The 25,336-nt window shown below is 36.9% G+C and overlaps 2 protein-coding genes across 5 annotated transcripts in view; one reads left to right on the forward strand and one right to left on the reverse strand.

The window, feature by feature from the left end:
* Window positions 1-24,575, reverse strand: part of FAM149B1 (family with sequence similarity 149 member B1) — a 51,508-nt gene extending 26,933 nt beyond the window's left edge. For all 3 annotated transcript variants that reach the window (XM_068982116.1, XM_068982117.1, XM_068982115.1), the window contains exons 1-5: window positions 24,436-24,575; window positions 17,465-17,569; window positions 16,108-16,237; window positions 4,185-4,327; window positions 3,307-3,423 (exon numbers count right to left, since the gene is read on the reverse strand). In XM_068982116.1, coding sequence (XP_068838217.1) covers window positions 3,307-3,423; window positions 4,185-4,327; window positions 16,108-16,237; window positions 17,465-17,569; window positions 24,436-24,482 — 542 coding nt within the window. In that variant the 5' untranslated portion in view covers window positions 24,483-24,575. The remainder of the gene's footprint in view (window positions 1-3,306; window positions 3,424-4,184; window positions 4,328-16,107; window positions 16,238-17,464; window positions 17,570-24,435) is intronic.
* A 204-nt stretch (window positions 24,576-24,779) lies between these two features.
* Window positions 24,780-25,336, forward strand: part of ECD (ecdysoneless cell cycle regulator) — a 30,835-nt gene continuing 30,278 nt past the window's right edge. For both annotated transcript variants that reach the window (XM_068982470.1, XM_068982471.1), the window contains exon 1: window positions 24,780-24,933. The gene's annotated coding sequence lies outside the window, so the exon portion shown is untranslated. The remainder of the gene's footprint in view (window positions 24,934-25,336) is intronic.

A 25,336-nucleotide genomic window follows, 5' to 3' on the forward strand; every position in this document is an offset into this window, starting at 1 on the left:
TTCTAGTTATCTATTCTTTCAATGATTTTTTTAACGGTTATAATTCTGCATACAGTTGTACACTTTGGCAACTTATTAGATATTATAGTTAATTTTTGTTGCCGTATGTATTTAAACTAAGGGTAGACAAGCCCCTTAAACTAACTTGCAGCAGAAGATTACAAAGTTTTTTTTCATTAAAAAAAAATTGTATTTATTTTGTGCTATACAGTAGGTCTTTGTTGGTTATCCATTTTAAATATAGCAGTGTGTACATGTCCACACCAAACTCCTTAACTATCCCTTCCTCCCATCCTTACCTGCCCCGGACCTGGAAACCATAAGTTTGCTCTCTGTGAGTCTCTTTCTGTTTTGTAATTAAGTTCATTTGTATCATTTCTTTTTAGATTCCACATATGAGGAATGTCACACGATGTTTCTCCTTCTCTGTCTTACTTACTTCACTCAGTATGAATCTCTAGGTCCATCCATGTTGCTGCAAATGGCATTATTTCATTGCTTTTAATGGCTGAGTAATATTCCAGTGTATATGCTGCTGCTGCTAAGTTGCTGCAGTTGTGTCTGACTCTGTGTGACCCCACAGACGGCAGCCCACCAGATTCCTCTGTCCCTAGGATTCTCCAGGCAAGAACACTGGAGTGGGTTGCCATTTCCTTCTCCAATGCATGCATGTGTGCTAAGTTGCTTCAATCATGTCCAACTCTGTGTGACCCCATGGACAGCAGCCCACCAGATTCCTCTGTCCGTGGGATTCTCCAGGCGAGAATACTGGAGTGTGTTACCATTTCCTTCTCCACCACTGTATATATGGACCACATCTTCTTTATCCATTCCTCTGTCGATGTTTTTTTTCAAATGGGAATGTTCTCAAACTCATCTGTTCAGGATCCTTTTCTGGCCTGAGTTTTCTCTTTATGCTACCACCATTTTCTATTGTTATAAAGTTCTTGGAATTCCACTTTGATCTATATATGATATTTGTTTTGATTGATAACACTGTTTTACAGCCATAATATAAGTTCATTTTTATGGAGTTTGTTGTCAAATAAATATGATATTTAATTTAGTTTTTTTTTAAAGTTGATTCTAACTATATTCTAGGCATTGTTTTAGGTGTTAGAGATACAAAGAGAAAGCGACTGTATTTTTGTGTTGTTTTTATACCAATTTCCTCTGGCCCAAGAACTCAAGAATGGAAGCTGAACCAAATATCTTATTTAGTACATTTGAGATGTGAAAAATAATCCAATGTGGAAGGATTAATGAACGAGAGAGTGACAGAAGATAAAGACACAGATGTAGACTGGGGCCAGTTTATGATATAATTTTAAATTTATCATAAATTCAATGGGAAGCTACTGAAGATTTTTAAGTGAAGGACAGAAAGGATTAACCATGAACTTTAAAAGGAAAATCTGATGTAATGTGGTGGGGCAAGAATGGATATAATTTGAAATGTTATTTTGTAGAAAATCTTAGTAGCTGATAAACCTCATATTTTATGGAAAACTAATTTGTTAAACTAAAAAATACCCAAGTTGTATTTCTGACACATTTTTTTTACATCATTTATTTTAAAAAGTGGCAAAATTGCAGCATCACCACCAACTTAAATATCCTCAACTACCCAAATTTTGTTCTCAAATACTAGTAGTCTCTCAAAGAAGTTAAGTGTTTCCTTGACTTTCAGCTGCTTCCATGCCTTAAAGAAGAAAAAATATTTTTCCAGGATAGGCCTGGAAAAAAGGACAAAAATGAACCAGCTTGACACGGCTGTAACAATTTGAGCATCAATAACAATTATAGTTAGTTAAAATATATAAATATTTTGCAGTACAATGAGCTCCTTAATGGTACTTGAGCGAAAAAAATATCAAGTATGGACAAACTGGTAGTGATATGCAAGTAAATATGGATTATATTTAATTTGTTATTATTTTCTTTAAGTAGTGATATCCTAATATAGCTGAGTAACTTGTTTCATTTAACTATATGTCTGTATAAAGTACAGATAGGTATTTATTTCATCTGTATAGTAAAGAAAAGTAATTACTGAATACTGTAAGTCAAATAATCCAGAACCAAAAATAAGAAGGACCAAGCAGCAACAGTAGTAGCAAGTAAAATAGACAGAAAAGATGTCTGCAGTGTGTTGCAGAATCATGATTTAGCCAAATATCCTAGAGAAGGAGGAGTTAACTGTTCAGACTTGTTCCTTATTTCTTTGGAATCTCTAAAAGGAAATGCTATTTACAATTAGAAAATAAAAGGTATATATAAAGTTTAAACTAATAGATCAGGTAAATATATCTTAATCACAGGACCTAAGTTATCTAATTTTGGTCTGTGAGAATTAAAGAATACATCCTTTCTGTGGGAGACAAATTAGTCTATAAAAATCTGAAACTTATATAAAAGGAGTTAATTTTAAAAGGCTTATTGGTATAATACATGAGGCTTAAATTTAGAAAGAAATCTCAGCCTGGTAAACAGAACCTTGAGTTTAAATTACTCTGAAAGAAGTAAACAAATCCCACTCTCTGACCAAAAATCAGTTAGTTGATAACCCAGATCCCATAACCTTAACTAACCTAAGACAATAATGTTTTATTTTGTGGTCTGATGAAATTACTACAAGCTTTAAAAGGCATCAAAAGCAAGTATCACTACAACTCTTAACTGGTATCAGTATAAATAAAATTACAGTCTTAGGAAATAGTAAAGGAATAATTTTAAAATGAATTAAAACCATGACATTTTACCACAGAATTAAGGGTAAGCATAGGTTTTTAAAGCAATCCTATCTGGGTTTATTGTGCTACTGTTAAAAGAGTTTGAGGTATTCAAAGAATTAGCCATTTTAGCTAATGACTAATTACCCATTTTAATAATATCAGTTTAACTTCCATAATAATTAGTATTACATGTTTAAGAAAACCACTTTTTCAAAGTTTTTTTCAAAACAATTTAAAATTCTATTTCTTAGATCTCTGAATTTCTTTAAACCACTCTATTGACACATTTATTCCAGGAAGAAAGTGCTTGTATTTATACATAGACAGAGATATAAGTATCTATGGATATGAGTAACTCTTAAAATTCTAGAGAAAATCTTTTTTTTACCTAATCTTTTTAAAACCTAAGTAAAAAAATTCTAGTATGCATAAAGACTATGATTAGTCTTACAGAATTTGCTGTGCTTTACTAAATACCAATAAATAAGTATTTTAATCCTTTAGTATAAATGGTAGAATAAAATACTTGCATATTTAGAATATATAAATACTTATATATTAGAATACTTACATAGTAGAATCTCTTTCTTGAGACAGTGTTGCCTCACGTGAAGCTGAAACAGCAGAAGGGGATCTAGGGTACAGTCCATAACCTTCACTTGGAGTGATTATCTGCCGACCTAGAATCCTTCAAAGTGAAGAACATAAAGAGACACTTAAGCACCTTCATCCAGCATACATACAAAATATAGGTATTTTTGGAACAAATGTGATGGCTCTCCAGAGAAGTCTAGTACATACTTAGTCCCTTACTGATTTAGAATGATTCTTGAGAGAAATGTGAATCCAGAGCCTTTCTGAAGGTATCTCTCTCTCCTATACAATGGAGACAGAATGGATGAAGCTTTTCCACTCACTGAAAAAGAATCCAAGGAAACTGGGCAAACATTTAAATTTACCCTCCACCCTCCATAACAATCTTCATTAAATTTGCTAAAATGAGTGAAAGCCAGGCCAAATTAGTAAAAACTGAATTGTATTCTTAAGAACATGAAGCTTTATAAATTTTAAGTATGTGTAGTAGTGTGGTTTCTAAGGGAAGCTTCCTAATAGCCTATGTCTGCTTTCAAGTATACATGTATAAGAATTTACTTATAGACAGTAGTGTAATCAAATACATTTTCTGATGCTTTTGTTCAAAAGAAGGTCTCTTTTGGGCAGATACAGATCACAGCTACTGGTATAGAAACTGTTTTACTTGATTAGGACAACTAGTTATGAAAACTCTGAGAAACTTCCATCAACATGAGTTTTCTATCATCTGAGGCTTTATACCATATCACCTTAATGATACAAATCCATGCCCGTTAAGATTTCAGAATATAAGGTTTCTTGGAAATCTGCTTTTCAAATTTTAGTATTAGCCATGAATATACAGGATTCCAATACCTGAGATGAGGAAAGCTACATGTCCACTGTTGGCACTCTTCTTGGAGACTTTTAGTATGTACACTCAACTTTTGCTCATACAAGAGGTCGTCAATGGCTGTGAACATTGCCTGGACTTTTTCAGTGGCATTTTGATCAAGTTCCTAAAAGAAATTATCACCCCAAAATACTTAGGTGAGCTTCAATCTCTGTTAAGAATCATAATCATAAAGGTTGAAAGCAATCAGATTTTGTTTCGTTTTCAATATTTAGTTCATTTGTGTGAAAGAAAAGTTAGTCAGTTTTTCAATCTTAGAATATTCAGATGGCCTCCCTATTCCTATTTAAAGAGAATTCGTAGAAACAGCAATGTTTCTAAGCAACATTTTCTTATCATACAATACAGAAACAAATAAAGAAAAATAAAAATTATCAATAATTCTACCACTCAAAGACAATGGTTGTTAATTTTATTACAGTTACTTGGTTCCAGTATTTTTTTTTTAGAGCTTAAGGTAGACAGTCAGTCCTAAAAATATATCATTTCGTAGTTTACAGTTTTCACCTCACAATTTAGGTTAGCTCTTTACCCTATAATCTGTCCTTTTGCAGCAGCCAGAGGGATGGGAGTCTGATCATGTTATCTGATTCTCTGCCTGTTCTCTACTTCATATTTTTTATGTGCCCTTTTACATTCTGGAGGAAGAAAAGTTAATACCTTCTTTTAAAAGTATAAGATAAGAAATATGTATTTTAACTCTTAACAGTGAGTCAGGTGCTATCCAAAATAAAAAAAAGGAAGTGGCAACCAACTCCAGTTTTCTTACCTAGAAAATTCCATGGACAGAGGAGCCTGGTGAGCTACAGTCCATGGGGCCAAAAAGAGTCGGACATGACTGAATGACTGAGCACAGAGATAGATTTAAGCACACAGATAGGTTTAACTTTAAAGACTCAACACAAATATATATATATATTTATATTTATATTCATATATATATATTCATTTATTTGGCTGCACCACTTCTTAGTTGCTGCACACAGGCTCTTTGATCTTTGTTGCAGCATGCAGGATCTTTAGTTGTGGCATGTGAAATCCAGTTCCCTGACCATGGATCGAACCTAGGCCCCCTTAGTGGGAGCTCAGAGTTTTAACCACTGGACCACCACCAGGGAAGTCTGTGTTTTATCTTATGTACACACACTGGGTTGCAATATCAACTATATGTCTTAGTGTGGGTTGCAGTTTAAAAGTTTGAAGGTTACTTTCTAGTCTAAACCTTCCTTCCTTTAGCTTACAAGATGACTGAAAGGAACAGAAAGGGATGTAGGGGTTTGAGACATCTTTCGCCACTTTGATAAATGACATTCCAATTATGTAAAACAAAAATTTTTTTTAAAAGGACTTTGATATGCTTCAACTTCCCTGTAAACATCTTCTGTGTGATTTTTATCTTTGATATTCTTTAATTCCCCTCTCAGCATCTTATATTGAATTTCAGCATCAGTGTTGTTTTTAACACATAAAATGTTATTGTTATTTGTTTTAGTAACTACCAATAAAGCTTGCCAATTATTTTACTCTCTGTTGCTTCTTGTATCCCATTTCTTTCTTCTGGCCTTATTTCCCTTTTGCTTCAGTCTGTCCTTTAGTCATTCTTTTAGTTGAGTATATAGGAATGGGAAACTCTTCCTCTATAGATATTTAAAATGTCTTTATTTTGCCTTCTCTACACACATGCACACTGAATGACAGTATATCATATTTATGTAATAATTTTATTATTTATCATATATATGATGGAGATGCATCACTCATTTTTTCCTTAGCACTTTAAAGATACAGAATCATTGTCAACTGACATTGTTAATTGTGAGCAACCTATTTTAAGTCTGAGTTTTACTCCATTATATGTAGTCCCTCTTTTCTAGTAACTTTTGTAATTTATTAAAATCTTTTAGTCTAGAAAGTTGTCCGTTATATCTAAGTTATCTAAATTTTTGACATGAAGTTGCTTATTATGTTTCCTTAGTCCTTTTACTTTCCATAAGGTCAGTAGTTATGTCTTTGTCTTCATTTCTAATCTTGTTAATTTGTCTTATTTTTTCTTGATCAAACTGAAGATTTGTCAGTTTTGTTGATTCTTTTCAAAGAACTTTACTGAGTTTCTCTATTGTTTTTCTGTTTTCTATTTCATTAATTTCTACTCTCATCTGTATTATTTCCTTCCTTCTGCTTGCACTGGATTTAATTTGTTCTTTTTTAGTTTCTTAAGGTGGAAGCTTATGTTAGTGATTCAAATATGCTCCTTTTTTTCTATAGGCATTTTTCTTCTATGGAGGTATAATTGACATACAACATTATATTAGTGTCTGGTGTGTATAACATAATTCAATATTTGTATATAAAGCAAATCAATCTCCACAGTGAGTCACCATACGTTGTTACAGAATTTTTTTCCTTGTGATGAGAATTAAGATCTTTGCTCTTAGCAACTCTCAACTGCGTAATAGAGTATTTTAACTATAGTCACCATGCTGTATATTACATCCTCATGACTTATTTTATAACTGAAAGTTTATACCTTTTGATATTCTTCATCCATTTCACCCACGCCCAATCCCACCTCTGTCATCACGAATCTGTTCCATATCTGTAAGCTTGATTTTCTTTTTACATAGGTATTTAAAGCTGTAAATTTCCCTCTAAGTACCACTTTAGCTATATCTTGTAAATTTTGATATTCTGTTTTTCCCTTTCATTCAAGATATTTTCTGACTTCCCTGTAGACTGTTATTTAACTCATCAGGTTTTGACATCAGTAGTACACTGATCTATAAAGTGTTGTGTGACTGTTATTTCTTCCACAAATGTATGTTCTTCCATCTGAGCCTGGTGCTTTATCTGTGAGAATAGATTGATTCAGTTTAAGAGTTTTACAGCTGTTAGATTTTTAAGGACTTTGTCCATTTCTTCTAAGTTACAGAATTTATTGGCATAAAACTATTTATATTATTATGTTAACAGTGTTTTACTAATGTCTCTAGAATTTGTAGTGACATCTCCTCTTTCATTCCCTATATTTATAATTTGCATTTTCTTGCTTTTCCTTGACTAATACCACTAGAGGGCTTACTATTAATCTTTCCAAAGGGTAAACTCTTGAACTTGTTCATTTTTTCTTTTATTTACCTATTTTCTATTTCATTGATTTTGCTTTTAATTATTTCTGTCATTCTACTTTGGGTTTAATTTACTCTTCTTTCCTCGCATCTAGGGTAGAAACTTAGGTTATTCATTTTAAAGCTTTCTTCTTTTCTTAAATAAGTATTTAAAGCTATAGATGTCTTTATAAGGACTGCTTTAGCTGCCTCCATAAATTTGGATGTTTTGTAGTTTTATTGTCATGTAGTTGCAGAATACCCTCTAATTTTCCTTGAAATTTATTATTTAGAGCAGTGTTGTTTAATTTCCAAATATTTGGGAATTGTTATAGGTATTTTATTATTATTGATTTCTATTAAATCTATTGTAATCAGAGAGCATACACTGTATGATTTAATCTTTTGAACAATATTGAGATACTTTATGGTCCATCATACAGTCTGTCCTTGCGAGCATTCCATATGCTCTTAAGAAGGATACGTTCTCTGCATTTGTTGGGTATACCATCAGATCTTTTATTTATTTCTGATTTTCTAATTGCTTTATTAATAACTAAAATCTCTAACAATAATTATGGTTTAACCTAATCTCTTTAATTTTATCAGTTTTTCTTCATACATTTTGAGACTCTATTAGATGTTTATTTATTTAGAATTGTTATATCTTCCTCGTTATGGACTGAACTGTGTCATCTCAAATTCCTATGTTGAAGCCCTCATCTGTAACGTGATGCTATTTCGTTAATGCCTTTAAGGTGGAAATTAGGTAAAATGAGGTCCCAAGGATGGAGCTCTAATCTGATAGAACTAGTGTTCTTATAAGAAGAGGAAGAGAACCAGAGATCGCTCTACCTATGCTCGTGCCCAGGAGAAAGGTTATAGAGAGGATACAGTAAGCCAGGAAGAGTAGCCTTACCAGAAATCAGCCCTGATGGCATCTTAAGTTTGGATTTCTAGCCTCCAGAACTGTGAGAAAATAAGTATCTACTGTTTAAGCCACACAGTCTGTGGTATTCAGTATGGTAGCTTCAGCTATGGCAAGCTGCCCTAAGTGTTACTATATTTTGTTTTAAACAGGTTTTTGTTTGTTTGTTTTTGGCCGCACAGCATATAGAGTCTTAGTTTGTGCCCCCTGCAGTGGAAGCATGGAGTCTTAACCACCAGACCCTCCAGGGAGGGCCCCAAACTGCCTTTTTATCACTAAAAAAACATTCTTCTTTCCCAGTGATCAACTATGCGTCTTTAGGTTTATGTTGTCTCATATTAATACAACCTCGTCAGCTTATTGTGTGTATAATTTTCTCTGTCCTTTTAATTTTAACCTATTTGTGTCTTTATATTTAGAGTTAATCTCTTTCCATATAGTATATGGGCTTCCCAGGTGGCACTAATGGTAAAGAACCTGCCTGCCAACACAGGAGACATAAGAGTTGCAAGTTTGATCCCTGGGTCAGGAAGATCCCCTGGAGGAGGGCATGGCAACACACTCCAGTATTCTTGCCTGAAGAATCCCATGGACAGATGGAGCCTGGCGGGCTACAATCCACCGGGATGCAAAGAGTTGGACATGATTAAGTGACTTAGCATGCACACATATACTATACAGTTGAGTCTTTTTTTTTTTAAATCCATTTTGCACTTTATCCATTTTTTACCCATTCTATTTACATTTGTTTTAATTGTTGACATGGTTGGATGGAAATCTACCATCTTGCTATTACTCTTCCATTTGTCCCGTTTTGGGAGGTGGGTCCTTATTCTTTTCCTTTCCTGTCTTTTCCTAGGTTAATCAAATGTTTGTTACTATTCCATTTCATTTTTCCCATTGGCATCTTAGCTTATTCTTCTTAAAAATTTTTAATGTTTGCTCTAGGGCTAATAATGTGCATTCTTAACCTATCAAAGTCTAGTCAGTCAACATCTTACCACTTCATACCTCCCTCTTCATATACTTTTCACTTCTCTCTCGATACCTGACACGTAATAACTTTTTATCACAAATGTAATAACTTTATAACACTATACTTCTGTTTATATTCACCCATCCTTTGAGTTGTATTTGTCTCATCTTTTACTTCTATAAATATAAACTCCATCTTGTACTTTTTTGCTTTATTCAGCTAATTATCCCTTAGAGAAATCGCCAAATAATATAGACTTTTGTATTTACCCACTTATCTTCTGGTGTTCTTTATCGCCTCGTGTCCTAAAGATTCTAACTGCTTCATCTGCCCAGAATTCCGATCTCTGTTACTCAGCAAAATGGGACCACTATGCTTTGTTTGGACTCTGTCTTACAACTCCATAGTCAGAAAATTATTCCCAGGCAGGAAGCTAGGTTAAATAGGGGCCTACCTTATGAGTTTCTTTTCTCTCAGGGATTATAGGTATATGCTGCCTGTTAACCAATGCCTCAAGAGACAGCATGGAGTTTCAAAGCCAGAACAGAATAAGGAAAGCATCAACCTGGGAAGGCAGCCTCGTATAAGACATTGAAACCCAAGCACAGTAAGAAGGGCATCTGTGTAGGAAGATGGCCTCTTGTATGGTAGGAGCCTAAGAGAGAGAAAGAGAACATCTAAGCAGTTTTTCTGACCCTGAGCAGTGTGAGAAGGGTGTTCTAATTACTTTGGCAGTGTACCAAATTACTCCAGAACGAAATGGCTCAAAATAGCAATAATCATGTGTTCTCTCTCCAGGTTTCTACGTGTCTGGAATTTACACAACTCACAGCAGGAATGGCTTGTCTCTTCTCTGCAGGTGAGATACCAGTTGAAAAGCTCAAAGGCTTGGAGCTGAAAGTATCTGAGTGCTCATTCACTCAAATATCTAGCAGTTGATACTGGCTTTCAGCTGGGGCTTCAGTTTCTCACTACCTGGGCTTTTCCATGTGGTTTAAATGTTCTCACAATACAGTAGCTGAACTTCAAGGTTAAGCATCCAGAGAGAGAAAGAAAAACAGCCAGATAGAAGCTGCGTTGCTTTCTAACCTAAAAAATCATGCAGCATCACTTTCACTGCATTCTGTAGGTTGAGGCAGTTAAACAGTCCATTCCAGGTTCAAGGGGAAAGAACACAGAGCCTTTCTCTCAATGGAGGAGTATTAGTATCTTGTAAGAAGAGCATGTTAGATGGGATACATATTAGCATGGCTTTTGAAAATGTAATCTGTCACAGTGGGTGTTTGCATGGGAAGCAGTTTGTTGCAGAGTGATGGAGTACAAGTGAGATGAGGATGTCCATGTGGAAGAGCAGTCAGCTTATAATGTTAGAACCACATTTAAGAGAGGGAAGTTACCATACAGGGTGTAGGCAGCCCCACACAGGGTGATAGCCCAGTGTGAGGAAGGTATATGGACGCGAGGACAACATTGGGTGTCTGACTGAGCAGGATGAGGCCATTCAGTGGGTGGAAGGGTGCAAGGGGCAGTGACCCAGCACAGGGTGTTGAAAACATATGTGGAGTGAGAAGGGCTTTGCAGAGGTTAGGAGGCAGTGAATTAGTGGGGAATTGGTTATGTTCAGGGGGATTAATCAAATAAGTAAATATATTAATTATAAGGGGAGCCATGTTCTATCAGAGAAGTTACAAATTTGCAAAAGGAAAAAACTAGAATGAAATGGGTCATTTCAGAGTGAAATCAGAAGAATACTTCTATTCTCTAGTTCTGTCCACTGGGAGGGTTTAGGAATCAGTGACACCTAAAAAGCAGTAAGCACACTTAGCACCCAAATCTTGTTTCTAAACATGGCACTAAAAGGAATTAGGGCTCGTTGGAGAAGTGGCTGATTCCATGGCTGTGGCAAAGAAAATACAAAATAAGCCGGATACCTTGTGTCAGACAGTAAGGAAATACTCAAAGAATGATGGGAACATGTCAAAATGGCAGAGAAACCAGCTTGAAGGGAACTCTTACTGGTAAAATCTGGGACAATTGTAACTTCAAAATAAATAATGATAACTATGTATTATAACTAACCGAACAAAATAGGAATCCTTGAGTCTATACTGATGTAAACCATAAACTGAAAGTTAGAGGAGGAATAGGATAGTAGCTACATAATTTCAGTGTACCTCCCCATAAAATACTTTTAAATGCAAAGGAAAGTCACATTAAGTGATTAAAGTGAACAACATCAATAATGGGAATTACGTGCCACCTAACAGAATGAAATGAGAAAAGCAAGCTCATTTCTTGGGTATCACAGATTGAAGAACTAGTCCAGATTGAGGGAGACTAAAGAGACCTGACAATGTGATATAAGATTTTGCCAAGAAGAATATTATTGGGACAACTAGTGAAACTTCAATCTGTGTATTAGATGGTAGCAGTGTTAATTTCCTAAATTTGATGCTTGCCCTTTAGTTACACAGAGTGTCCTTGTTTGAAGGAAATACACACTAAAATGTTTGGTGCAAGTATCATGTCAGTAACTTACTCTCAAACCATTCAGGAAAAAAACAGTTGGTCTTCCACATCCATGGGTTTGTAATGTAAAACCCATTTACATTGTATTAGGTATTTTAAATAATCTAGAGAGGATTTAAAGTGTATGAAAGGATGTGTGTAGGTAATATGCAAATATGGTGCCATTTTATATATGAGACTTGAGCATCCATGGATTTTGGTATTCATGGGGGGTCCTAGAATCAGTCCCTTATGGATATCAAGGTACAAATGTTCTTTTTACTATACTTGTAACTTTTCTGTGAGTTGGAGGTTGTTTCAAGTTAACACAGTATGCAGTAATAGCAACTGATCACAAAACTTGAATTTCATTAAGATACAACCTTACTAACAAAATAATGGATTTCAAAGGAATAACCTACTCTGACATACATGTGAAATCTCCAATGAAATGTTTGTGTAATTCAAGGAAAATATCAATATTATTTACATACTAACCAGGAACCTTGAACAAAATCACAATTATAGGTATAAATTTCAAAGAGAAATGTATTCTTCAAAATATTAAACATAAAGTTTTTATATCACCCAGCAATTCCACTCCTAAGGGATATACCTAAGAATATTCAAAACATGTCCACAGAAAAACTCATACACAAATGTTCATAGTAGCGTTATTCATAATAGCAACAAAGTGAAGCAACCCAAATGTCCATCATCTGATGGATAAACAAAATTGGTATAGCGATGCAATGAAATTATATTTATCAGTAAAAAAAGAAGTACTGGCATATGCTATAACATGGATAAAACCTGGATATATGCTAGATGAAATAAGCCAGATATAATAGGTGACACAGTATATGCTTCATTTATATGAAATATCAGAACAGACAAATATATAAAGACAGAAAGCATATTAGTAGTTGCCAGGGGCAATGTGAAGAGAGAAGTGGAGAGTAATTACTAATGGAGACTGGGTTTCTTTTTGGGATGATGAAAGTGTTCTGAAATTAGGATAGTTAACACAACAGTGAATATACTAAAAAACACTTGTTTACTTTAAAAGAATGAATTTTATGTATGTGATAATGATAGTAAAAAAGGTAAAAATAATTAATCCAATCAAAGTCTAATCTTATGTTAAACAGATAAGAAACCTATTAAAATATTTAAATGAAATATCAGAAGTTTTAAACACGTGACAAAGAATATAAATTTCTGCCAGAAGTCAATATTAGCCTAGAACTCAGTTCCCTTAAAAAAGATGAACTCTACACCTATATACTAGCAAAAATAGATTAAAAATACAATTTTTCATATACCATGCAAGGTATCTAGGAATAGATTTTCAACAAATGTACATTACTTTTATGGATAAAATTATAAAAATGTATTAAAAGACATTAAAGAAATGGATATTAAATGGATAGATTTATATATCAAATTTATGATTAGGAGAATTCACTATCATAAAGATAGCTGCTGCTGCTGCTGCTAAGTCGCTTCAGTAGTGTCCGACTCTGTGTCCTCTCCAAATTGACCTATGCAATTTAATAATCAGATTCTAACATACATGAAAAAGACTGGCCAATACAATTATGAACAGTGTAGTAAGATTTCCCTATCATATATTATAGATTATTATAAAGCTATAGTTTCATTAGTCAGTTGTAGTAACATGATTTTAGAATAGAATAGTTTAGATAGCCCAGGAACAAACCCTTTTATATTTTGAAATTTGTAACAGAGATAACAGCAAATCAAGAAAAGGATGCTCCTCCCTGGACAGAGGAGCCTGGAGGGCTACAGTCCATGTGGTCACAAAGAGTCAGACACGACTGAGCGACTAACACTTTCATGCTACTCCTTTCACATGGAAGAAGTTGGAAATGTGTATGTGCATTTTTAGTGATCACAATGACCAGAGGTTGCTTTAGGTATTTAATAGGCAGAGATGATGAATACTAAACATCCTGCTATATATATGGGACATTTCTGTACAGCCATATCCAAAATGCCAAAAATGCCCTTGCTTAGAAATCCTGAACTAGTCAGTAAATGGTGCTGAAACAATTCATTATCCACATAGAAAAATTAAAATTATGTTCCTTCTATATGAATGTACAAAAAAACCATTCCAGGGGATTAAAGACCTAAATATGGAAGAATCTGTGAAAGTTACAAAAGCCACTTATCAGGAAAAGATACTTGCAATACATTTAACAAAGAATTAGTGTATTAGTGATGAACTGCGCTTAGTTACTACTAACAAAAACAATAATAGTGGCTTAAACAAAAGTTTATTTTTCTCTCATAAAAAAATTAATCTACAGGTAGGCATTAAAAGCTGATATGGTAGCTCAGCTGATACAGTAGCTCCATGGCTACTAAGGATTCAGTTTCTTCTATCATTTCCATCCTTAGTGATGCTTTATGGTTCAAAACGGCTGTTTTTACCTTTAGCCATAGGTCCATGTTCCAGGCAGGAATTAGGAGAAAGGGGATAAATGGAAAAAATGGCATTCCAGAAAGCCCCATCTCCTGACTTATTGTACAATTCATTAGCTACCTCTACCTGTAACAGCAGTTGGTAAATAAGTTTTCAACTGGGTACAATACCAAAAGTTCTGTAGTTCTACAAGGTGAAGGGACACAATGCAGCTTCCTAAGAGTCTCTGTTAAAAGTATTTAGAATAGGGGTCAGCAAACTATGACCAGAGGGGTAAATCCAGCCCACAACCTGTTTTCTAATAACATTTTATTGGAATCCTGTCATGCCCATTTATTTATGCACTGCCTACAGCTGCCTTCTCAATGAGAACTGAGGGTCCTGACAGTCTGCAAAACCTGAAATATTTACTGTTTAGTCCTTAATAGAAAAAGTATACCTCCCTTGTAGCTCAGCTGGTAAAGAATCCATCTGCAATGTGGGAGACCCCAGTTCAATCCCTGGTTTGGGAAGACCCCCTGGAGAAGGGAAAGGCTACCTACTCCAGTATTCTGGACTGGAGAATTCCATGGCCTGCATAGTCCATGAGGTCGCAAAGAGTTGGACACAACTGAGCGACTTTCACCACACCTAAACTAAAAGATAAAGAACTCCTAATTAATATGAAAATGATAAATTAAAAAATAAGTGAGTGTGAAATATAAATAGACAATTCACAGACTACAAATATATGCAATATCATGTATGAACTGTCCAAAGAATTCTAAGCAAAAGTAGCCAGATATAACTGTTAATACATACTATAGGATTCCATTTATATGAAGGGCAAGAACAAGTAAACCTGGTGATAGAGATCAGAATAGTGGTTATCTTTGGGACTGGGAGAGGGCATCTAGGAGCCTTGTGGAAGCTGACTGTCTCTATCTTGGTCGGTGTACTGTTTTCATACACACACAAGCGCATGCACACCCAATACATAAGTTATGCAATTTTCTTTAAGTTGTACAATTTTTTTTCCCTCATCAACCTCACTGCATCAGATACCCTTTAAAAAAAAACTAAGAGACTTCCCTGGCAGTCCTGTGATTAAGACTTTGCCTTTCAAAGGTGGGGATATAGGTTTTGGGGAGCTAAGATCCCACATGCCTTGTGGCCAAAAAACCCCAAAACATTAAACAGAATAAAAATACCTATTGCATCAAGGCGATAAACATGCATAAAATTTGTCTTTTAAATTTTCTTTGAAGGTCGTTGGTCTTAAATACAATGGGAGATAGTCAAGAATGAAAAAAATAAACCTCATCACAATATTCAGTTAATTAATAATAGGTGAATAACATCTTAGGTAAACACCTTTAATCTTTTCTCTAGTATATATAAGCAAAAATATATGTAAATAAAATTAGAATCATACTACACATTATTTTTAATGGGCTTTTTAAAATTTAACAATGTATTATAAACATTTTCTGAGTCTATACGGCTTAGTAGTAACTTTCAAAAACATTTTAAACAACAAGGTAACATTAGTAGTGGAGAGACACATTAGTGGACTGAACACAGCACAGTAGATCCAGGGCCCAGATCTATACTGACCTGCAGCTGTTTAAGCCAAACACTAAGCATCTTTAAGGATCAACTACTCAGAGGACTGATGCCTTCTTTACAGCTATTTTAAAGGGTAAATAAACAAAGTAGGAGGGACTTCCCTGGTGATCCAGTGGTTAAGACTCCATACTTTCACTGTCTGATTCTCTGTTGGGGAATTAAGATCCTGCATACCACATGGCGTGGCCAAATAAAATAAAATAAAAAATGTAGGAGAGGGAAGGCATGAAATATACTGACCAAACGGACAAATCCTAACTCCCAGAACAGTCATGCAAGCACTCCATGAGACCAATAACATAAAACTCACACCATATCCCCAGGAGAAGTCCGAGCTGCCTTCAGTAGAGATCCCTGTGCTTGTATAACTTGGAAAAGCAGACCTTGAATTTCCAGTGTCAGCTGATGTAAAAGGTGATTCTTGTGTGATGTCAGATTCACTAAATGCACAAGTGGGAAGGAAAAGAGAAAACAGAAAAATTCTTCTATTTCCTCAAGTTTCTGTAGCATTAACTACTCAGCAATCTTTTAGGTGTTAGACATTTGTACAAATACATCCACAGAGATAAAAATAAAGGAAGAATTTGAAATGTAAGCATCACAGTAAGGTCTGACCTAATTCCTACAGAATTGATGGCAGCCATTCTAAATAATTCTAGTCTTAGTTTACAGTTAATATTTTTTAACATTTCACTTATAACATCTACCCTCAAGAAACTAAAGACATTTCAGAAATACTAGGAATAGTATGTGAACTTGTATGCCACTTTTAGTTTACTAAGCACTTTCACAGATATTAACTGCATTTATCCTCACAACAATCTGGTGATGTAAAACTCACCAGTACATCTAGTGATATACTTTAAGACAAAAACTCTGGAAATTTAGTACTAGATTTTGAAACAAGGTGTTATGACTATAGTTTTTGTATGATACCACAATTGCTTTTCAGAACCCTCTGTGAAGTTACCATCTCCTCTGTCCTATTTCTTAAAATAATAATTGCAGCTAATATTTACTCAGCATTTACTATATTTTATCTCATTTATATTCACTGCACCCTTTAAGGGATACTATTACCAGGTAAATAACTTGCCCAATATTATTCAGCAGCTGCTGCTGCTGCTGCTGCTGCTAAGTCGCTTCAGTCTTGTCCAACTCTGTGCGACCCCATAGATGGCAGCCCACTAGGCTCCCCCATCCCTGGGATTCTCAAGGCAAGAACACTGGAGTGGGTTGCCATTTCGAAAGTGGAAAGTGAAAGTGAAGTCGCTCAGTCATGTCCGACTCTACACGACCCCATGGACTGCAGCCTACCAGGCTCCTCCATCCATGGGATTTTCCAGGCAAGAGTACTGGAGTGGGGTGCCATCGCCTTCTCCAACTATTCTGCTAATAGGTAGCAAAACCAAGATTAAAAATCTGATCTGTTTGGATTCCTCCTGCGTTTCTGCTTTTAACTACCTCATAATACTATTTTTCAAAGATTACAAAATAAGTATGTTTCCACTAGTTGTTCCAGAATGGAAGTTGAATGGTATTGAAAAATGTGACAAAAATTCTTTTGTTTCATCAGTACAAGGCTTGATACCAATCCTAAGGCAAAAAACCCAAAACTTATGCCATTATCAAGTGCAATAAGCAAACAGTACACTTTGTGTCATTACCTTTGGGAACTTAGGTCTTTTTCACGGCTGTCATTGGCAGAGGAAATTTCATCCAGTTGCTCAGGAAGAGGATGATGATTAAGAGCATGTTTTGTTATTCCTTTCCTGTGAAACGGAAAAATAGTTATATTTTTGTAAAGAAAAAAATATATACTTTTCAGTAACTTGATCTACAAGTCACCTACTTCTTGCTGTTCAGGAACTGCACTATCCAATGCAATAGCCATTAGCCACTAGCAGTTAAAATGTGGTCAGCTGGAAATGAGATACACTTTAAGTATAAAACACACAGGATTTTGAAGTCTTAGTACAACAAGAATGTACAATGTACCACTAATTATTTTATTTTGGTTACATGTTAAAATGATAATATTCTGGATATACAGGGGTTAAACAAAATATATTAAAACTTATTTCACTGCAAATTGAAAACATAATTAGGTATAAAACACACTTATTAGAACAGCTAAGATAAAATACAGTGATAACACTAAATGGAGGCAAAGATATGGAGAAACTGGATTTCTCATACATTGCTGGTAGGAATGTAAAATAGTACAACCACTTGGGAATAATTTCACAGTTTCTTATAAAACTAAATGCATGCATTAATCATAAGACCTACCCATTGCACTCTTGGGTTAATCCCAGAGAAATGAAAATTTATGTTCACACAAAATCTGTACACAAACATTCAGAGAAGCTTTATTTATAATTGAAAAAAAAATTAGAAGAACTGAAATGTCCTTTCACAGGTGAATAATTCAACTTTGGTATCTCTACACACATAGTGGAATATGATTTAGCAATAAAAAGGAGTGAACTGATACATGCAACCACTTGGATGGATTGCAAAGGCATCATACTTACTGAAAAAAGCCAATCTCAAAAGGTTACATATACTATATGATTCTATTTATATTACATTCACAAATGAGAAAAATACAGAGGTGAAGAAAAGATTAGTGGTTCCAGGGTATGGAGAAAGGAATGGAAGTGACTATAAAGGGGTATATAAGGATGTTTCTTGGTGGTGATAGAACAGCGCTGTATCTTGATTGCACTGGTGGTTAAATAAATATATAAATGAGACCAAATTGCATAGAACTATGTATATATATACATACACAAAAGAGTGGATATAAAAATTGATGAAAACTGAGTAAGGTTTATAGTCTACTTAACAGTACTGTACCAATGTCAGGTTCATGGCTTTGAAAGTTACGTAAGTTGTCATCATTGGGGGAATCTGAGTGAAGGGTTCATGGGACTCTATGTACTATTTTTGTAACTTCCTGTAAGTCCACAGTTACTTAAAAATAAAAAGATTAAAAAGTTAATTTCACCTGTTTCTACTATTTTTTAGTGTGAGTATCTCAAAGTTTTAAGCTATGTGTTTTGTATTATATTTCTATTGGACCGTGCTGTTCTAGAGAGTTCAACATGTGCATTAGAATAAACTATGAAAAAAGTGAAAGTGTTAGTTGCTTCAGTTATGTCTCACTCTTTGCGACCCTATACACTGTAGCCTGTAAGGCTCCTCTGTCCATGGATTCTCCAGGCAAGAGTACTGGAGTGGGTAGCCACTCCCTTCTCCGGAGGATCTTCCTGACCCAGGGGTCGAACCTGGGTCTCCCACACTGCAAGTAGATTCTTTGCCATCTGAGCCACTAGGGAAGCCTCAGAATAAACTATGGGGTCAATTATTGTATGTTCCAGTCCTAATCATCTATAGTAGACTTTCTTTTCACACAAAATCCTATAGTCAAATAACTTCATAGGTTAAACAAAGTTACACAGGTTTCTTTACAATAGGTTTTCCAAGGGCTTTTAATATGTAAATGTGTATTATAAATGTAATACTCTTGTTTCACAAGAAAGCAAAGTGAGGCACTGAAGGATTAAAGAACTTGCTTAAGGTCATGTGGCTAGTAAGTGATGGAGCCAGGATTCAAATCCAAATACTCTGTCTCAGGCTGCTCAGAGCAGATGAATAGTTTGAGATTTTAATTAACTGTACCATTTTTGTATATAAAGATAAAGACCTACTCAGCAGAGCTTGTACTTTAGATTATTTCTCAAATGGTGGAGCTGAATTAGTGGAGAGCTTTTTTCTTCTCATTCAATGATCTTATAACCAAAAGCTTGTCTTTGAAACACTGGTGGAGATCAGAAATGTGGATTCCAGTGATGAAATAGAAACTTAAGACATATTTTAGTCTGTCAGAGAAATTTGGTTATGAAGTAACAATCAGATAATACCAAAGATATATTAACTTTGATCACAGACTTATGGTTATTAAATAAGAAAATGTATATAATTTTTAGAAATGCATAATGAAGCATATGGGGGGAAATGATAATGTCTGGGGTTTTCCAATATTTCACAGATGACAGGCTGAAAAAATATACAGATGAAATATGAAGCAAATATATTAAAATTTTGATAACTGTTTTAATGTAGGTGATGGGTTCAGTTCAGTTCAGTCGCTCAGTCGTGTCCGACTCTTTGCAACACCATGAATTGCAGCATGCCAGGCCTCCTTGTCCATCACTAACTCCCGGAGTTCACTCAGACTCATGTCCATTGAGTCAGTGATGCCATCCAGCCATCTCATCCTCTGTCGTCCCCTTCTCCTCCTGCCCCCAATCCCTCCCAGCATCAGAGTCTTTCCCAATGAGTCAACTCTTCTCATGAGGTGGCCAAAGTACTGGAGTTTCAGCTTTAGCATCATTCCTTCCAAAGAAATCCCAGGGTTGATCTCCTTCAGAGTGGACTGGTTGGATCTCCTTGCAGTCCAAGGGACTCTCAAGAGTCTTCTCCAACACCACAGTTCAAAAGCATCAATTCTTCGGTGCTCAGCCTTCTTCACACTCCAACTCTCACATCCATACATGACCACAGGAAAAACCATAGCCTTGACTAGACGGACCTTAGTCGGCAAAGTAATGTCTCTGCTTTTGAATATGCCATCTAGGTTGGTCATAACTTTCCTTCCAAGGAGTAAGCGTCTTTTAATTTCATGGCTGCAATCACCATCTGCAGTGATTCTGGAGCCCCCCAAAATAAAGTCTGACACTGTTTCCACTGTTTCCCCATCTATTTCCTATGAAGTGATGGGACCCGATGCCATGATCTTCGTTTTCTGAATGTTGAGCTTTAAGCCAACTTTTTCGCTCTCCACTTTCACTTTCATCAAGAGGCTTTTTAGCTCCTCTTCACTTTCTGCCATAAGGGTGGTGTCATCTGCATATCTGAGGTTATTGATATTTCTCCCAGCAATCTTGATTTCAGCTTGTGTTTCTTCCAGTCCAGCGTTTCTCATGATGTACTCTGCATAGAAGTTAAATAAGCAGGGTGACAATATACAGCCTTGACGTACTCCTTTTCCTAGTTGGAACCAGTCTGTTGTTCCATGTCCAGTTCTAACTGTTGCTTCCTGACCTGCATACAGATTTCTCAAGAGGCAGGTCAGGTGGTCTGGTATTCCCATCTCTTTTAGAATTTTCCACAGTTTATTGTGATCCACACAGTCAAAGGCTTTGGCATAGTCAATAAAGCAGAAATAGATGTTTTTCTGGAACTCTCTTGCCTTTTCCATGATCCAGTGGATGTTGGCAATTTGATCTCTGGTTCCTCTGCCTTTTCTAAAACCAGCTTGAACATCAGGAAGTTCACAGTTCATGTATTGCTGAAGCCTGGCTTGGAGAATTTTGAGCATTACTTCACTAGCATGTGAGATGAGTGCAATTGTGCGGTAGTTTGAACATTCTTTGGCATTGCCTTTCTTTGGAACTGGAATGAAAACTGACCTTTTCCAGTCCTGTGGCCACTGCTGAGTTTTCCAAATTTGCTGGCATATTGAGTGCAGCACTTTCATAGCATCATTTTTCAGGATTTGAAACAGCTCAACTGCAATCCCATCACTTCCACTAGCTTTGTTCGTAGTGATGTCTTCTAAGGCCCACTTGACTTCACATTCCAGGATGTCTGGCTCTAGGTAAGTGATCACACCATCATGATTATCTGGGTCATGAAGATCTTTTTTGTACAGTTCTTCTGTGTATTCTTGCCACCTCTTCTTAATATCTTCTGCTTCTGTTAAGTCCAGACCATTTCTGTCCTTTATCGAGCCCATCTTTGCATGAAATGTTCCCTTGGTATCTCTGATTTTCTTTGAAGAGATCTCTAGTCTTCCCAATTCTGTTCTTTTCCTCTATTTCTTTGCACTGATCGCTGAAGAAGGCTTTCTTATCTCTTCTTGCTATTCTCTGGAACTCTGCATTCAGATGCTTATATCTTTCCTTTTCTCCTTTGCTTTTCACCTCTCTTCTTTTCATAGCTATTTGTAAGGCCTCCCCAGACAGCCATTTTGCTTTTTTGCATTTCTTTTCCATGGGGATGGTCTTGATCCCTGTCTCCTGTACCATGTCACGAACCTCATTCCATAGTTCATCAGGCACTCTATCTATCAGATCTAGGCCGTTAAATCTATTTTTCACTTCCACTGTATAATCATAAGGGATTTGATTTAGGTCATACCTGAATGGTCTAGCGGTTTTCCCTACTTTCTTCAATATATTATTCACTATACAATTATGCTCGAGATTTATCATTTTTAAAATGTCAAGGTGTATGCTTATGCCAAAATCTTTTTAATATCTATAATTTGGAACTATTAGAAAACTAAAGTTAGTTCTTCAAAGCAAATTATCATTATAACACCAAAAGGGAAAAGTACCTCTAATATACTGTTATTTAAATGCATATAATCTTCATTATTGTCATTATTCACATTATTCTGACACTTCTAGACAATCATCTTTTGGGAGAGTTATCTTTAGGGAGTATGAAATCAACAATAGAGAACAAGTAACATAACCAAGTGGTTCAGTGGTAAAGAATCTGTTTGCCAAGGCAGAGAATGCAGGTTTGATCCTTGGGTCAAGAAGATCCCCTGGAGAAGGAAATGGCAACCCACTCCAGTATTCTTGCCTGGGACATCCCATGTTCAGAGGAGCCTGGTGGGCTACAGTCCATGGGGTCGCAAAAGAGATGACTAAACAAGAACAACAACAACATAACCATACTGGGTCAATAATTCTGGTCCAATAAATGCAATCAACAATTTTTTTCCATAAATGATACTTTTTTCACTCTCATAATGGTCAGAATTAATTGTAAAACCAGGTTTTTGGCTAAGCTCTGCTCCCTAGATTGGAAAATGACTTTCTTCTTCCTAGTTCCTAAAAAGCTTAACTGAGTTGCTTCTGCGTCTATCCTATTATTTAATAGATAACAAGCTTCTGAAAGGCAAGGAAAGATCATAAACTGATTTTCTTTGTATGGCTATTGTACCAAATAGAGATGGGAAGGGACAAGGAAATTACCACTTACTAAGGACCTACTATGTGTCAAGCTCTATGCCATCACTTTTAGATAAGGTCTTAGCCTATATTGCAGAAGTGAAAGCTCAAAAATTTAGTAATTTGCCTAAAATGAATAAGGCTAGAAAAGAGTCTAAACAGAAACCCAAATGTGACTGAAAATACCATGCCTGTTATTACTCTGTATAGGTAATAGTTAATAAATGTATGGTTGTTAAAATTACACAGTTCAGTGGAGGGAAAAAAATTGGTATTTGGGGTTGAAAAGCCCAAGCTCAAAACCTATTGGTTATATAATCTTAAGGTATGTACCTTTCTTATATTTCATCTGCTGAAAAACTTAAGATAATCATACTCATCTTACAGAGTTGTCACAAGAATGAAGATGTGAAAGTATTTTTGAAAGTATAGTGAAAGTGAAGTCGCTCAGTCGTGTGCGACTCTTTGCAACCCCATGGACTATAGCCTACCAGGCTCCTCCGTCCATGGGATTTTCCAGGCAAGAGTACTGGAGTGGGTTGCCATTTCCTTTGTATCTTCCAACCCAGGGATCGAACCCAGGTCTCCCTCATTGTAAGCAAGACGCTTTACCGTCGGAGCCACCAGGGAAGTCTAAAGTATCAACAAATAGATGACATTCTCATTACTTCCTAAATTACAACATCTCACTAGGGGAGGGAGGTGGGCCTTTAAGCCAGAAATATTTGCTCTCTGGGCTTCCCTGGTGGCTCAGATGGTAAAGAATCTGCCTGCAATATGGGAAACCCAGGTTCCATCCCCACATCGGGAAGATCCCTTGGAGGAAGGCATGGCAACCCACTCTGGTATTCTTGCCCGGAAAAAACCCATGGACCGAGGAGCCTCTGTGGCAATCCAGAGAGGATCTAAGAGGTGGAGAAGCCTGAAGTGACTTAGCACACAGCACACTTGCTCTCTGAAGTCTCAAAAGCAAACTGATCCTCAAGGATTCCGACACTAAGTTGCAGAGGTGGGGAGGCAGTTGTGTAATGGTTATGACCACAAGCTTCAAAATCAGACAACAGGTTTATACTTCAGCTCCACCACCTTCCGGCCGTGTGATCTCTGGCATGCTACAACCTTTAAACCTGGAATCTTTATCTGTGCAAAATAATAATAGTTCCTATCTGGTATCCTTATTGATAGAGTTGTGAGCTAATGCATATAAGTAGCTTTGCAGTGTGGTTGGCGCCAGACGTATTCAACTTTCTTGTAGCATTCAGCTATTAACAGTTTCACGAGCTGTCAATGGCCATTGACACTGGGGCGTGGAACACGTGGAAACTACAAAATGCCTTAGGATACCAAGTCCCTAAGCTCAAGAAGTGCAGGCCAAACAGACCAAGTTTCTGGGACAGCACAAGTAACATGCCCTTATTAGCTGGAGAAGGAAACAGAAGGGCCAACGTCCGGCAAAGCTGGTAGGAGAGAATTCCAAAGATTTTCTTCCTCACCCTGGGAAAGGTAAAAGGAGCAAGAGACTGGGCAGGAAGGGTCCCCAGCGCGCCTGCGACCCTCCTCGGCACCCCCCGGCCCGGGCTGGAGTAGCTGAGCAGTTCACTCACAGCTCCAAGTTCTGTGGCACCGCCTTCCTAGTGTATCTGGAGGTCATTCTCTTCTTCTTCCTCAGCCGCGGCGGGGGCGGACAAGCCAGGGTGGGGGCCTCCAAGCCTGGCCCTCGCGCCGGCTCCGGCTCGGCCCCCTCCCGCCACCTTCCGGCCCCGTCACGCCCCGTTTCCTAGACTCCAGATCGCCACTTTGCCAGGGCCCCCACCTCCCTAGTCTTCCGGCTTGCCCGTGGGGGCGGAAGTGACGATACCACGGGAGCACTCGCCTAATGCTTCCGCCGACGTGCCTCGGTACGACGGCCCGGGGTTCCGAGGCTGAGTCGTTTCTGACTTTCGGAGTTTCTTCGGGGTTCTGGTTCCAGACGAACGTGGGGACCCATTCGGGGCCTGGCTGTGTCTACTGCTGGCAGTTCCCCACCAGCTCACTAGGTAGGAGAGACGGCTGAGGAAAGGTGCTGCGACAAAGACTTGCCGAAGAGGCCCAGGCCCAAGACCGTAAGCAGAATTTGCTTCATTTTGTTGGGTGAAGGAGAGAGCCTAGTCTGAGTAAAGAGCCCCTAGACTCCAAGCCAGGCCTCTGTTGCTTGGTTGCAAGCAAGCTTGCAGTGCTCCCAGTTTTCTCATGTATACAGTGTGGAGTTAGCCTGCGTGGTCTCAAAAGTCCCTTCTAGCCCTGTCACGAGGACTTCCCTGGTGCCTCAGACTGTAAAGGTCTGCCTGCAATGCTGGAGACCCAAGTTCAGTCCCTGGGTTGGGAAGATCTCCTGGAGAAGGAAATGGCAACCCACTCCAGTATTCTTGCCTGGAAAATCCCATGGACGGAGGAGCCTACAGTTCATGGGGTTGCAAAGAGTCGGACACGACTGAACGACTTCACTTCAGCCCTGTCACGAAATTC

The sequence above is a fragment of the Capricornis sumatraensis genome, chromosome 10 (genome assembly GCF_032405125.1).
Source record: "Capricornis sumatraensis isolate serow.1 chromosome 10, serow.2, whole genome shotgun sequence".
Taxonomy (NCBI): domain Eukaryota; kingdom Metazoa; phylum Chordata; class Mammalia; order Artiodactyla; family Bovidae; genus Capricornis; species Capricornis sumatraensis.